The sequence below is a fragment of the Notothenia coriiceps genome, unplaced genomic scaffold, assembly GCF_000735185.1.
Source record: "Notothenia coriiceps isolate Sejong01 unplaced genomic scaffold, NC01 NC01_scaffold00009305, whole genome shotgun sequence".
Classification (NCBI taxonomy): domain Eukaryota; kingdom Metazoa; phylum Chordata; class Actinopteri; order Perciformes; family Nototheniidae; genus Notothenia; species Notothenia coriiceps.
The window spans coordinates 167882-181609 of record NW_011342006.1 but is presented as its reverse complement, the minus strand read 5'-3'; the positions used below and the strand labels follow the sequence as shown (position 1 = coordinate 181609).

At 40.1% G+C, this 13728-nt stretch overlaps 1 protein-coding gene across 3 annotated transcripts in view; it reads right to left on the bottom strand.

Moving 5' to 3' along the window:
• hip1 (huntingtin interacting protein 1) overlaps window positions 1-13728 on the bottom strand; it is a 68450-nt gene that overhangs the window by 31365 nt on the left and 23357 nt on the right. For 2 of the 3 annotated variants that reach the window (XM_010770866.1, XM_010770868.1), the window contains exons 6-18: window positions 12300-12376; window positions 11059-11120; window positions 9996-10136; window positions 7277-7334; window positions 7042-7117; window positions 5955-6098; window positions 5362-5456; window positions 5122-5194; window positions 4783-4966; window positions 4434-4522; window positions 4116-4232; window positions 3688-3789; window positions 1787-1789 (exon numbers count right to left, since the gene is read on the bottom strand). In XM_010770866.1, the coding sequence (XP_010769168.1) occupies window positions 1787-1789; window positions 3688-3789; window positions 4116-4232; window positions 4434-4522; window positions 4783-4966; window positions 5122-5194; window positions 5362-5456; window positions 5955-6098; window positions 7042-7117; window positions 7277-7334; window positions 9996-10136; window positions 11059-11120; window positions 12300-12376 (1221 nt within the window). The remainder of the gene's footprint in view (window positions 1-1786; window positions 1790-3687; window positions 3790-4115; window positions 4233-4433; window positions 4523-4782; window positions 4967-5121; window positions 5195-5361; window positions 5457-5954; window positions 6099-7041; window positions 7118-7276; window positions 7335-9995; window positions 10137-11058; window positions 11121-12299; window positions 12377-13728) is intronic. The other variant, XM_010770867.1, reaches the window with a different exon arrangement.

Here is a 13728-nt window from a genome sequence, read left to right as displayed (position 1 = left end):
GGTGTCTAGAAAAACGACTACTTCTGAATAGGACTACAGAAGTTGTCGAGGCCGTTGTACGTCATTACGCCGAACACGTAAACACTCCTCTAAGTTAGTTTGCCCTGTTCTGCTTGAAAGCAAGTACCTGCCTCCTGCAGACTGTTCAAACAAACGCTTCAACTTGTACCATTTAGAATCTGTAGTTTTGAATATGGATGTTGCGTGACTTTGAAGCAGCGACCCTGCTGTAGTTCGTTTATAGCATAACGTTAGCATTTTGCTTCTGGCGACTAGATTTATGATTAGAAAATTATAAAAGTAGGGTAGACATGTGGAGATTATCCGGCTGAACAGAACGTGATCCGTCTCTTGAATGTGTCTCAACCACAGACCTTATTTCCAGATATTTTCCAAAATCCTATGGAGAAATTGCATTGGTTTTTGAAGAACGGTTTTAGGACGCGTCACTGTGGTTCTCAAACATCAGTAACTATAAAAAAAGTTGTCCTCTTTTATATGTAATTTTTGGTAAGTTGTTTAAACCAAGGTTGATTTAAGATAATAATGTAGGTGTCTACACTGAATGAACCAGTAGTAATGAAGACTACAACTCAACAAGAAACCTTTAATTATTCCCTAAAGGACATGCTGTATTCTGATGAAGCACTCATAAACATTTTGTTTTTGGTCAGCTCTATCTTTTAAGATCCCCGTCTTTCCCGAGGTGCCGGACGTGTCCCAGGAAGTTCCAGATTCCCGGTCTCTGATCCCAGAAAAGGAGAAACTGAGCAGATCCGTCTCCTCCACCTCATCCACAGCCTCCTCCTGCTCCTCCTATCACACGGCTCTCTCAAAGTCAAACAGGTACCACTCTATGATAAAGAGTTCACAAATTGCTCAATCATTACACCTTCTGGATTAGATTATGATATTATGACAAGTGTGCTCTAGGTTTGTATCAAATGCCATAATGTGTTATGAGATTTTTGTTCATATCGCTAAACCTGAACATTTGCCCACAGAATAGGATGTTCCTTTTTGCTGCATAACGTTGGCGTTTTCTGTCTAAGCACGCTTGTCAAAAAAAAACGTGGGACAATGGAACAATCATAACAAGATGATCTGGTTACATTATGACAAAGGGTGTTTCTCAATGTTGAGGAAGGATGCTCCAGAGCCACTATTTCAAGGATGCTACGTCGAGTGCCGCCGAAGGACTGTTCCAATGTCCAGGCTCCTTGAAATTCTACCGAGGCCGGCGTCCTTCGTAGCAAGACATTTCGAGGCTGCACATGTGTATCCTCCGCGGTCTTAAAATCCCCACAATGCTTTGCGTACGGACCAATTTCCCCAAATCTGTGGCGGAAAATGTAAGGCGGGGCCAGGGACGATAAAGCAGCGTGTGCTTGAGGGGCTCCTTATTTTCATCTAAAGTAACAGACAGAGAATCAGCACTTTGGAAACAGGGCTGAAACAGAGGGGATTATGGGTAATGCTGCAATGACCTGTTTGGTGTTTCAGCCTATCAGAGACAGGTTCTGTATATATCTGAGACCTAGAATATATTGAGGAAAAGTAGTATAATAGGGGACCTTTAAAGAACCATACAATATCTAGCTTCTTTGCTCAATGCTCTTGCGTCACTTATGGTAAAAACCGAGATGGTGACGGCCAAATGCAAAGTTTCAAAAGCCACAAACCAATGGTTACGTCCACTTCTTATATAAAGTGTATGGATTGCACACTAATGGCTATAAATAGTAAGCGGTAAGTGACCATTTCAACTTTTTCTCCCCTTCAGCACAGCCTCTCAGGACAGTGGAGGCTTCTGCCTGGTGAAGTCTGGCTCTATAAGTCGAAGCGGAACCTCCACGTGGGCGAGCCCTGTCAACGAAACACCAAACCATCAAAACACATCATCCAGCAGCTCTTCCCCCCTCGATCCCAGTCCCTCCTTCAGCTCCACGGCTCCTCCTAAAGCAACGGGATCAGCTCCAAACCCGGGTCAGAGCCGCAGTCTCTCCCAGAAGCAGAGCGCCGATCAGAACGTGCTGGAGCCGATTCTGGAGGCTCCTCCGGACTCTCCAAGAGCTCTGGTCAAGATCACCTTGCCATACAAACGTGAGTCCAATGTGTATACACGTGGTCCAATGCTCCCAATGGCTGTCCAATGGTTACTTGTGTAGGAATACAACACACTGCAGGTTTATATTATTGCACTTTTATTACCTAGAGACATATATTTTTGAAGAATGGTTGAATTGAAGCAGATATATAAGGACTCTCAGTTCCCATGGATGCAGGTCCGCCCACACAAGTCAGCTTATGAAAAAGGGAAGTGGTGATTTGGTAAATAAAACCCTGGACTTTCAACATTTTTTAATTTTTTTAAACTCACCAGTGGCGATCCGTGAATGTTATACCTAGGCCCTCTGACCCCCACCCCTTCCCTCGAAAAAAAACCAAAAAAAATAGTTATTACGTCACAGCGTATACCTCAGCGGAGTATCAAAACAACAGCCCGGGGTGCAAAACGCATCAATGACAGCGACCCTCTACCACACAAAACAACACCTGTAAATAACCCAATTTGTGTTCTTTGAAATTGAAAAGNCGAAATACATCACTATACCCAAGAAGTAAACAATGGAAAAAAGAGAAAATCTCCAACGAGGCGTTCTGGGGCAGCATAGAGAGGTATTTTCTGTGTTAGAGTTCTACTCGCTACAGGGTGTACTTTGAGGGTTTGTGACTCTGCAGACCGTTTACATGCAGAAAAACCTTCATAACACACAAGGGGACGGGTAATAACCGGAAAAGCACGACATGGGACCTTTAAGGTCAGTTTGACTTTCCACAAATACGGGAATGAGCATCTAAGATGTAACCAACACTACGAAAATGCTACAAAACGGTGTAAAAAAGCGAGATAAGCAAATAATTGATGACTATAATAAGGTTGCATGACGCAGACATTTTTAGATCTCCTCCAGACTGTGCTCCATTAGGATCACCCCGGTCTGTTAGTCATGGTGAAAAATGTCACATCATTAATTACTTTACCCTATCCTGTAGCAGCCACTATAATCTCTTTAAATTGGGACTGTTATAAATGAGTTTAGAAACTTATTTTACTGCAACTTTAGAGGTCTAGTGAGCAAGCTGCTGTTAAGCCAGGACTGGGCTGTATGTGAAATACTGTTATTTCGTTACTAACACACAATATACCCCCTATGTGTACATATATACTGTATATAGTGCCTTTGTGTATTTATTCATGTTTTCATTCCTTCTTCTCATTACATTCGTGCAATAATGTTGGTCAAATATATGTTAGAGCGTCTTAAGCATGTTTCTCTTTAGTGATGTTATGTTAAATGTCTGTTTCCTTGTATCTTGTCTTAAATATTTGTTGTTGTTGATGTTGCAAATGGAGCTGCTATGATGCAAGAAAAAATGTGGACTTGATCTGTCAATAAAGTTTGATCGTATCATATCAACTTGTCAATTGCAATGACGCCTGATTGTATATTTGATGTTATATTTTTCATTATTTATGTCTTCCCATCAGATATAATTTTCATCTTCCTTTATCTTTTATTGCTGGGCCGTTCTTTCTCGTCCAACACATTTTTATAATAGCGTTGACCCTGATTTAAAGTGCAAACAGCTATAAAGTAAAAACTGAAACTGTAAGTATCTGACCTGTTGTGTTGAGCCCACGGTCGTCTTCAGGGAGTCCAGCTCCGTCCGGCTGGAAAGCAGCTCTCTCTGCAGATGCTGAAGCTGCTCCAGCTGCTCCTTCTCCTGAAAAACAGAGTCAAAATCTCACTTTAGAAATCTCTCATCAGCTCAGTTTGTAAAGCTTAATAATAACTTTTTCCACAGACACAAATATACACTTTTATCAAAGGGGAATTTCAGAGAACAGAGTTTACAATGGAGTTTGTTGGACCTTTTTAATGGAATGTGAATCCCGAAGAAACTAATCTAAAAGGTCATTATTTGTTCTCCTGCACCCTGAGGTTCAGCACTGTTGGACCCAGAGCCAATCATTTGACAGATAAACGCTGAGTTGGAGAACGGGGCTGGGCGTGTTTTTGCAGTGATAACAAAATTCATTTCGTACACACCTGTTTTTCTGCGACGTCCTGAGCGGCCTTCACTTTCTCTTGCATCTCTCTCCTCACTTCATCCACTTCATCCTGAGCCGCCCGAGCCAGCGTAATCTGCCGGGTCACCTCTGCGTTCTGCACGCACACACATAAACGGACATGGGGCACAGATGCCGACACGCAGAGAAAAAACCAAAAATAATCAGGACAGAGGCTGGATTTTTAGCTTGGGGGATATTTAAAAAGGATAGCAGAAGGACAGGACTAAATATAACTTGGATGTTTTTTTTTTAAGAGGGATTTATTGGACATGAAGAAGTCAGACTTTTCTCTCACCTTCCTCAGCAGGTCTGCATGACTCTGAACCAGCTCTGAGTACTTCTCCTTCAGTTTGGTGTAGCGCTGCTCATTGGCCTGAGCTTTTTCTGTTTAAAAACACACAACGGAATGACAGGCATTAACAGATTATAAGCAGGCACAATAATTAATCTGCAGGTAAATCATTGCTCCAACAATTCAGTTCCCAAAAGGGGTGGGGATTTGTCAGACAAAAAAGAAATGAGGGCAAGAACGCTTTAATGATAACTACTATGATGGATTGATATATTTATCAGAATCATATCTTTACACCCATAATAATGTGACCAAGAAGCTTCCTGCTGCAGAGACAGATGTCCCGCCTTACTCTCTATCTCCGTCAGGCTCCGCTGCTCCTTCTCCGTGTCCTCTCGGACCCTCCGCAGGTCGTCCAGCTCTGCCTTCAGGAACTCGCTCTCTCCTGCCGCCTGCAGCCTCAGGTGGCTCTGCTCCGCAAGCTCCGCCTCCAGCTCACTGACACGCCCCCTCAGCGCCTGGCACAAGCGACCACTCTGGGGAGGGAAAAATATAGAAAAAGAGATGGGAGAGTGAGCTAAAATACATTAGTTCTGGGAATGTTGTGAGAGAAATTATATTTGTAAGATAACTATGCAGGCCAATTAGGAAATCGATGATCATAATTACAATACATAATTAGATTCTTTACCTCCAGTCGGAAAGACTCAAGCTCTTCTTTTAGGGCCTGGATCTCTCTCGTCAGCTGTTCAATCAGACGATCTCTGGAGGTTGCAGGCAAAACATCAATCATGAAATCCATTACATTTTCAAGGTAACAGATGTATTGAAATTCCGGTTGATTCTGGTCCAGAGTTTTATATTTTATGTCCATGTTTACATAATGAAATCAAAGATCTACTGTGTATCTCTGTTGTTTTTCAGTCCTTACCTGTCATCCTTGCGCATGCCGTTCTGACTGAAGTTGAAAGGGTCGACTGCAGCCGTGGTGCCAAACAGGTCATCAAACTTCGTCTCCAAAGGAGCCTTTTAGAAAAGGTTAAAGAAAAAAAATCAAAATCATCTAAATAAATCTAAAAATTGGCATCATTTTATTATTTCATTTGTTGTCAGTTATTATGAAACATAATACATTACTGCCTCTTTAACTGCATGTATTCGAATATGCTTATATATACACTCAAGATACTCATCATCCATCAATTGTTTCCATATGCCCATATAAGGTCAATGTGAAAAATAAGACAGATGCATTTTCAACAAACGGCTATGGGAAAGGCAATATGTTTAACACCATGACAGTAAAGTTTGACTAACTATCTGTATATAAATGTGTTTTTACAAGTCTATTCACATCTACACTGCTGGCAAGTTACATCCTGCTTTGATCTCCTTCAGTTCAAAACGATCTCATGACTACTCCCAAAAACACAACGATCCCCTTGTTTGTTTGGATCGCTGACTTCAACAGCACATTACATTTACAGAAGGCACCGTTCAGTGATACTTGTCATGTTTAGTTACCGGCATCACAGGTACGTCCATGTCCACCAGGTCGTCTGTCTCCACCACGTGCTCCGACTCGGGGGACGACGACTCGGCGGGGATCACCACCACGGGGCTGATGTGCTCCGACAGAGCCGACGCACGCAGGAAGTTGGGAGGGTTCTGCAGGAGCCAACAATTGTAATGTTTAATAACTATGGTTTTGGGTTATTATTTTTCTATAATACAATTATCTCAAAATATCTTAACAGGGTATATGCAGGAATCCTGAAGTCAAATGTAATACTTTTTAAGACCTCATCACCACTTGGAGTTTCAACCGGTTACATTGGCGACACACTTGATCTCACATTTACTATATACAGTATTATTGTCCTTCCTCCTTATCTTTCAACCATTTGGACGCAAACTTGCATTTCCCCATAACGATGTTGTTTAACAAACGGCGTAAACGGACCTTCGCCCACTATCAAGCAGTGAGCGTGCGATGTCCTGTTCAGATGACGTCAAATCCAACGGGATGCCATAACTAAACTACACAGAATCACACTACACACCTACGCAATGATTACATTCAGGCAGACTTTAGAATACAACGTCTTGGGACAATTTATATACTTATTGAAAACAAGCTACAAAATGTAATACCTTGGAAAATGCCGTTTAATACTTTTTAATAGCCTTCATTTTCGCTAAATTGATTGATCAACTTTTAATACTTTTTAAGACCCCGCGGACACCCTGCTTAACCCTTCGGAAATCTGATATGTGTTACAACAAAAGAGTAAGTATAATATGAATATATGGTGCCTACATTCATTCAAACATGTATAGCCTTTTGTAAATGAAGGGGGGTAGGTAAAAGCTGAGCAGTTGATGTGAAAATAAAGAAGTTTAATATATAGAAATAAATCTCATCAAGATTTACTTTTGAGTCTACAAACAAACCATAATTATAGATGAACTATCAGAAGGCAGAGCTTTAAGATTTGAATCAATAGACACATGTGTGAACAGAAACCTGAAACAACCGTCACGTGTCAAATGAGGCTTAGGTGTGTTTATAATGTGGAAAATTAAAGACTAAGCGAGGGGCGGTCCTCACCTCAGGCAACTGTGGGATCTGAATCAGCCTCTTGAAGAACTGCAGATTACTGGAGCGGTAGAAGAGACTCTTTAACCTGAAGCAGAGAGACGGAGAGGTCAGGACAGAGGAAGGCAGGGCAGGAGAGTTGGACATTGAAAATGAATTCAGCTCAGTCCTCTGGTTCACACTTAGTGAATGAGCAGAGTGAAACCGTGACAGGCTGAGTTTCTGAGACTGAAAGTGAACTTCATACTTCTTAAACTGTTCCTGGAAGCGATCTCTGTGTCCCTGGAGAGTGTCTGCTGGAAGGCCTGCAAGCACACATCAAACACAAGCACGTCAAATCTGTTCAGGTATTCTGTGTTTATATAGTGTTGGAGTGCACACTTGGATGGCGGGGTTCTGAGTATGAATGTATTAAAGCGGGCAGGTGAAAGCCTTCAAAGATCTCCCTAAACACTTTTCTTTTCAGAAACTGAGAAAGACTTTTTGAAAGTGAATTCATGCATTTTTGAGGTAATCCAGCTAAGCTTTGAGAGGTTTCAGAAGCAAATGGGTCTAGAAAATTCTTTAACTCCGAGTTGAGCATGTCATCTTCAAATCTTTGAAGAAAAATTGCCATGCCTTTGAAGTATCCACACACATTATTTCTGTAATGCCAGACGTTCAAGAGCTAAAGTTAAAGCTGGGAACTCAACAGCTGAATCCAATGCAATATATGTGCAATATATATATGCCGTTAATAACTGTGTAATTTATACCTGGCTGCTAAACCCTTGTTACTGTTACAAGGTATTTATCTTGTATTTTGTAAATTGTGTAACTTGCTGCTGTTAAATACCGTAAAACTATGTGCAATATGTGCTTTATGTGCAATAATTATACTTTATATACATAGGCTGCTAAATCCTAAGAACTGCTACAGGATTTGATTTGTTTTTGATCTGTATTTTTGAAAATTATGTAACTTTTTTAGTTTTTATCTTTTTTTTTAGCATATTGTTTATTGTATTATAACTTAGTACTTTTTTTTTAACACATTTAAGATGGAACACTAAGCTCTCTGTGGCTCTTTCCTGCTGTAACGCTGCAAATTTCCCCTCTGTGGGACTAATAAAGGTATTCTGATTCTGATTGAAGTTAGACTTTCTTATCTTAGTATTATACCAAAAAAAACACCTATATATAATCCAACTAAAGTATACTTCAAACTAAAATTTAGATTTTCTTCACCATCTTCTTCATCATTATGGCTTTGATTTTGTTACTATTGTCTGTCTGTCTTAGAAAGCTACATAATTTGAGCTTTTATTATTATTTTCTTAAGTATGTTTTTCAGGTCCAATTCTACGAAATACTTTGATTTTGAGATGAGCGAAAACAAGTATTTTGATAAATCAATCCATCATTAAAATAGTATAATAGCATTATTTTATAAGCCAAGAGGCCTACTATTTGGTAGTTGTAGCTTCTCAGATATCAGGACTATATTTTTACCATACACAATTGAATATTAGTAGTAATATTAGTAAGTATTGTGTATATGTTTTGTGGACTATAAGTCAGATAACAGAAACAATTCAAAGACAATACTTGATGAATCTATACTGACTAATTTAATTCCCATTTTGTTTTAAAAAAAGGTTGGAACTCTAATTCACAACTATTAAGTCCATGTTGGCGTGACAACTGAATTTACGACCACTGATTACATACATTACACAAACAATGAGTAACTGCTGTGTTGTATGTGGATCTGTATCTATGTGGCATTTCCCTCTAAATGTAGGCTACAAGGTATTCCAGAGTATTTCATTATTTAATAAAAAGCAAAATATTGGTTTATTGAGCAACCTTTAAGCCCCTGTCACACTGTCCCGAAATGTACACCCGATGGACATACGAATATTGAATTGTGAATTTCGCACGAAGATGGCCCCGAACCACACACGAAGNCGCGGTGCAAAAATAAGTGCGATTAAAATGCGTTAATTTTTTTAACGCGTTAATTTTTGTGTAATTAATTAATCTTAATTAACGCGTTAAAGTCCCGGCCCTAATTATTATGATTACATTTTAGGAATTTGTCAACCTTAAAACCTAAATTTGGTTTGCTACTTTTTTTTATTTTCCCGTAGAGCGCATGGAGAAGGAGGCTGAAGAGGAGCGGATGCGCAAACAGCGGGCTGCTGTAGAACGGGCCTTCCAGGACGGTATCACCAAAGCCAAACTGGTGATGCGCAGGAGCCCTCTGGGTACCGACAGAAATCACAACAGGTGAGCTTTGAACACAAATGCTGAGAGATTATACACTGATACATGTCAATGATTTAATAATAATACATTACATTTATAAAGTGCTTTTCCTGATGCTCAAAGCGCTTACAAGCAAGTAAAACAAAATAACAACAAAANATAATATGTTTACATGATTTTGTTGTGCAATTAACAACCAGATGGACACACGATAAAGGAAATGTTCAAATTCAGCTCTGATCGTAGCAACATCGGGACATTCGTGAGAGCATCTTAAGCCTTCGTATGAAAATTGCCAAAGGACCTTGCGAAGGTTCATTTTCGTGTTGAATTTGTGTGTCAATTTGGCCCTTCGTAAGGCCATTGTCAGGGCATCTTGTTATCATCGGTGCCATCGGGCATTCGCCCCGATCAGAGTGAGGGTGAATGCCCGGTGGCACCGATGATAACACGAAGATGACACGATTTGACAAGATGCCCTCACGAGTGCCTTACAAAGTTGCCGCTCACGAAGTTGCTGCCGGAGACTGAGAAACTCCACCGGCGGTCATACGATGGCTTAAGATGCCCTCACGAATGGCCCTATGATGCTACGATCAGAGCCGAATTTGGACATTTCCTTTATCGTGTGTCTATCGAGTGTGAATTCCGGGACAGTGTGACAGGGGCTTTACTGTGTACGGTTTCCACTGAGCACGTAGTACAGTTTGACTCACAGGAGTGCAGCTTGAACAGCAGCTTGACGGTGTAGTCGTACAGGTGGCTGCTATCCAGGATCACCTGGATGAGGGGGGCCAGGCGACACTGCCCCGCCGCCGTCACCGACACCGAGCGAGACATGTCCAGAGAGCTGAACACTGGGAGGGGAGAGAGAAACACGCACCAGATCAATACATGAGTTCACAAGATCAATATTCATCGGTACAAACACACAACAAGCACACACGAGTGATTATCAACACTAACACAGCGAGACAGGCGTGCACAAGGCTCATCCGTCATGAATTTTTTATGAATCAATTAAGTTCTGCTGTGCTCTCCGCCACAATAATTGAATAATAAAATGTTTGAGAGCAGATTATTGGGAGGAAAAAAGGTTTAAAGTGGAGCAGCAACCTGAACACTAACAGGACTGTCTGACTCCATCTTTACGCCCCTCTTTCATTTGCCTGCCACCGTATTTACACCACCCCGAAAGCATGGAGAGCCTCTGTTCATTGCAGAGGTGTGGTTTCCTGCACAGCTAAAACATACACCACTTCTGGCCTGGCCTCTTTACCCTCAGATGACGTTATGCTTTTAAAATACATCAGTCCAGAAGAGGAAGCTGACGAGGGCTTTGAGATTATGGTGTGAGGCTATAATGTGATATTTTCATGTTCTAGATATAGAAGGAGGAAGGGGAGATAACATCAACCTCTGGACGCTAAATGACAGGCTTCATACATAGAACAAATCATTTCCCTTGTTCATTTCTGAATGGGAGTGCACAGCTTTCCCACATTTTCTTATGAGTTCCTGGTTACATCCTAACTGTTTAAACCCGTCCCATACTTTAAGAGACATAAATCCAGGATGACTCAGACAGAAAAACAGCAGAGCAACAGTCTATTATCTGTAACCACTAATAGCTGTCAGCGTCTATTTCTGTGCACCACCATGCCCAGTACACCTATCAGTCAGACGGTCTTCCTGTGTGTCATCAGTCTGTGTGTTTGTGTGTGCTCAGATAAGCACAGCTGGTAGCAGAGAGCACACAGCCAGACCAGAATAGCTTACCGCCCAGGAAGAGATTGAGCTGGCACTCCAGGTAGTCAAGCATCTCCACCGTCAACTGGAAGCTGGACGAGGGGAGACACGGAAAAAAGAGAGATGAGTGCTTTTACACGATCTCAGCAAACAAACATGTTTTATGTGTCAAAGTGAGTCCGATCAAGGAGTGTAAAAAGGTTCTTTCAGATTGATTTATATCCCGTCTCACACAACTGATGGTCAAAGAAAGGCTGCACAATGACGATTTCAACTAAACGCATAGCTAAGGACTATATATATATATATATATATATATATATATATATATATATATACCTATATTACTGCACTTAAAAATGTAACTATCATGTTTCATTCATCAAGCAATATGCAAGTATTTTATAATCAGCAGAACATTTGATCAGAGAACAGTTTAATATCTGTTTATTTCTTGCAGGTTTTATCCTAATTGTTATGTTCAAAAAGCTAATTGCATATTTTCTATATTGTGCAGCCCCAGTCACGAGCATGACAAAAACAAACAACAACAACAGATTGTGTTTCTTTGGATTTTTGCAGGTGAGTGTTCTCCTCCAGAGCTGAGTACAATCGCCAAAATAATGCATAATGCACACCTGAAAATATATAGTAATGACATTATGGCTAAGCATTATATACTTTTTTTTAAGCGTCTGAACCTTTTAGAATATAGCAACTACAGAAGGTAAAACTATTTCTTGTTTGAACCGCTCACATCTCTAATAACTAACCTATGAGCGGTTGCTGGGGGACATTAGCTTTTTTTTAAAGAGTGAGAAGCCATAAAGTTCAGGGACCATGGCATGGGCGATATGAAAGCAGGGAATTGTAGCAGCCGAATAACCACACTTCTTGTAGGGAGACTAACAAATGCAGAACCAATTAAGAAAATAATTCAATTAAGCTTTTCCTTGCCATTTCTTTAATTGAATCTCCTTATTCTAAGCCTTGTGATGATTAAAACTAATTAAAAATCAAAACTTTGTTGACTACTTGAATTTCTAAACAGTTTTTCTTCTAACTTCTGCTCAACAACACCTAAAAATATCCCGATTAATGAGTTATTGTGGCTGTGTGGTGCATTATGATTCATTTATTCAACCAATTACATTTCCTTTCAGACTTTGGTCAACAGTGAAACGTACACATATCTGGATGTTGTGGTCTGGCCTGCAATAACAATAACAACAACAACAACGCCAGACGAAGCAGCAGCAGGCCACACTCACAAGTTGTTAACGTCGTTTTCTCCCGCCTCGTCCAGCTGTCTGTTCGACATCTGCAGGTTGCCAGGGAAACGAGGGTTCTGAAAGAGAAGACAACAGGAGGAGGTTCAGACGCCCATCTTTACAAACACATGAAAATGTACAGGCAGAATACGTGTTTAAAGAGGCCCTATTATGCTCTCCCACACTACCCTCCCCCTCCCCTTTAATGATCATAAACATTGTGCTTTATTTAAGTATTTCCTTTACATCTGATATGTATCAAAGGAACTTTCTTTTTACTATAGTTTTGGTCTCTACTACTCAGAAAATAATATGGCTCTTCAGCTGCCCAGCGGGAAGTGTACAGTGTCTGTTTTTAGATGAGTGGCGACAAAAAGAAAAAACAAATCAGTAAAGTTGTAGGCCAGAAAATCAAAAGAAATAGCTCAAAAGTAAAGCTGTAGAGTCAGGTGATGATTCTGTGTGGCTTCATCACTCGTGTTATGTGACACATATAACCAATCATGTGATCCATTTTTCGTATCAAAAGATATTTGTTGCTTTATGTAAATTATCTGAATAGTTCCTTTCCACTGTTTGGTAAGTTTCCAGAATGAAACGCTGTGAAAATCTGAGGTAAATGTTTTGTTTGGACTTTGACTGTCCCTGTGCTCTGTTGGATTTGAGCCCACTAGTTGAAGCCAATCAAAACAAGAAACCTGGCTCTGATTCAAAAAGGTTTTTATGCTGGATTTACATCAAACAGCAGCACTGAAATCAGTGAAAACCGTTCTGGTTACTCTTTAGCAATCTTTTTATATTATGTTTAATGTGAGGACTCAAAAGAGACAACAAATCCTCATCGCTTCACATAACACACTTTTCAGATTAGAAAATAGTGCTAGATGGACCATATGTTTTGCAATACACATTTTATATAGTAGAAAGTGATTATCTAGCAAATACAAATGATGTAAGTAGATATTATTCTACCAGCTCTTTCCTTTATAAAGTTAATAAAAGACTGTGCTTACAGGAGCTGATTGTTGATTAATTGACCTTTATCTAGTGCAGGGGTGTCAAACTCAAGGCCCGGGGGCCAAATCCGGCCCGCGACTTCATTTTATGTGGCCCCACAAGAGCTTGCAAAAAATATGATATGTTTATTATACGGCTACATGACGCTTTACAGAAGCTCATACATGGAGCACAATGCATCTCAAATTTGACTTTTTTTCTCAGAATTTGCCTTTTTTTTCTTCAGAATTTGTCTTTTCTTTTTAAATCATTGGGACATTCTCACTGAAGAGACTTGCAATTATTTGCTAGACTTCTGCTTTCAGACTTAGTTAATTATGAAGTTATTACTATCCGATAATAATCCAATGCAGAGGCAATGATGTAATATAATACATTATTTTATATATATTAAATATTTATATATTTATTC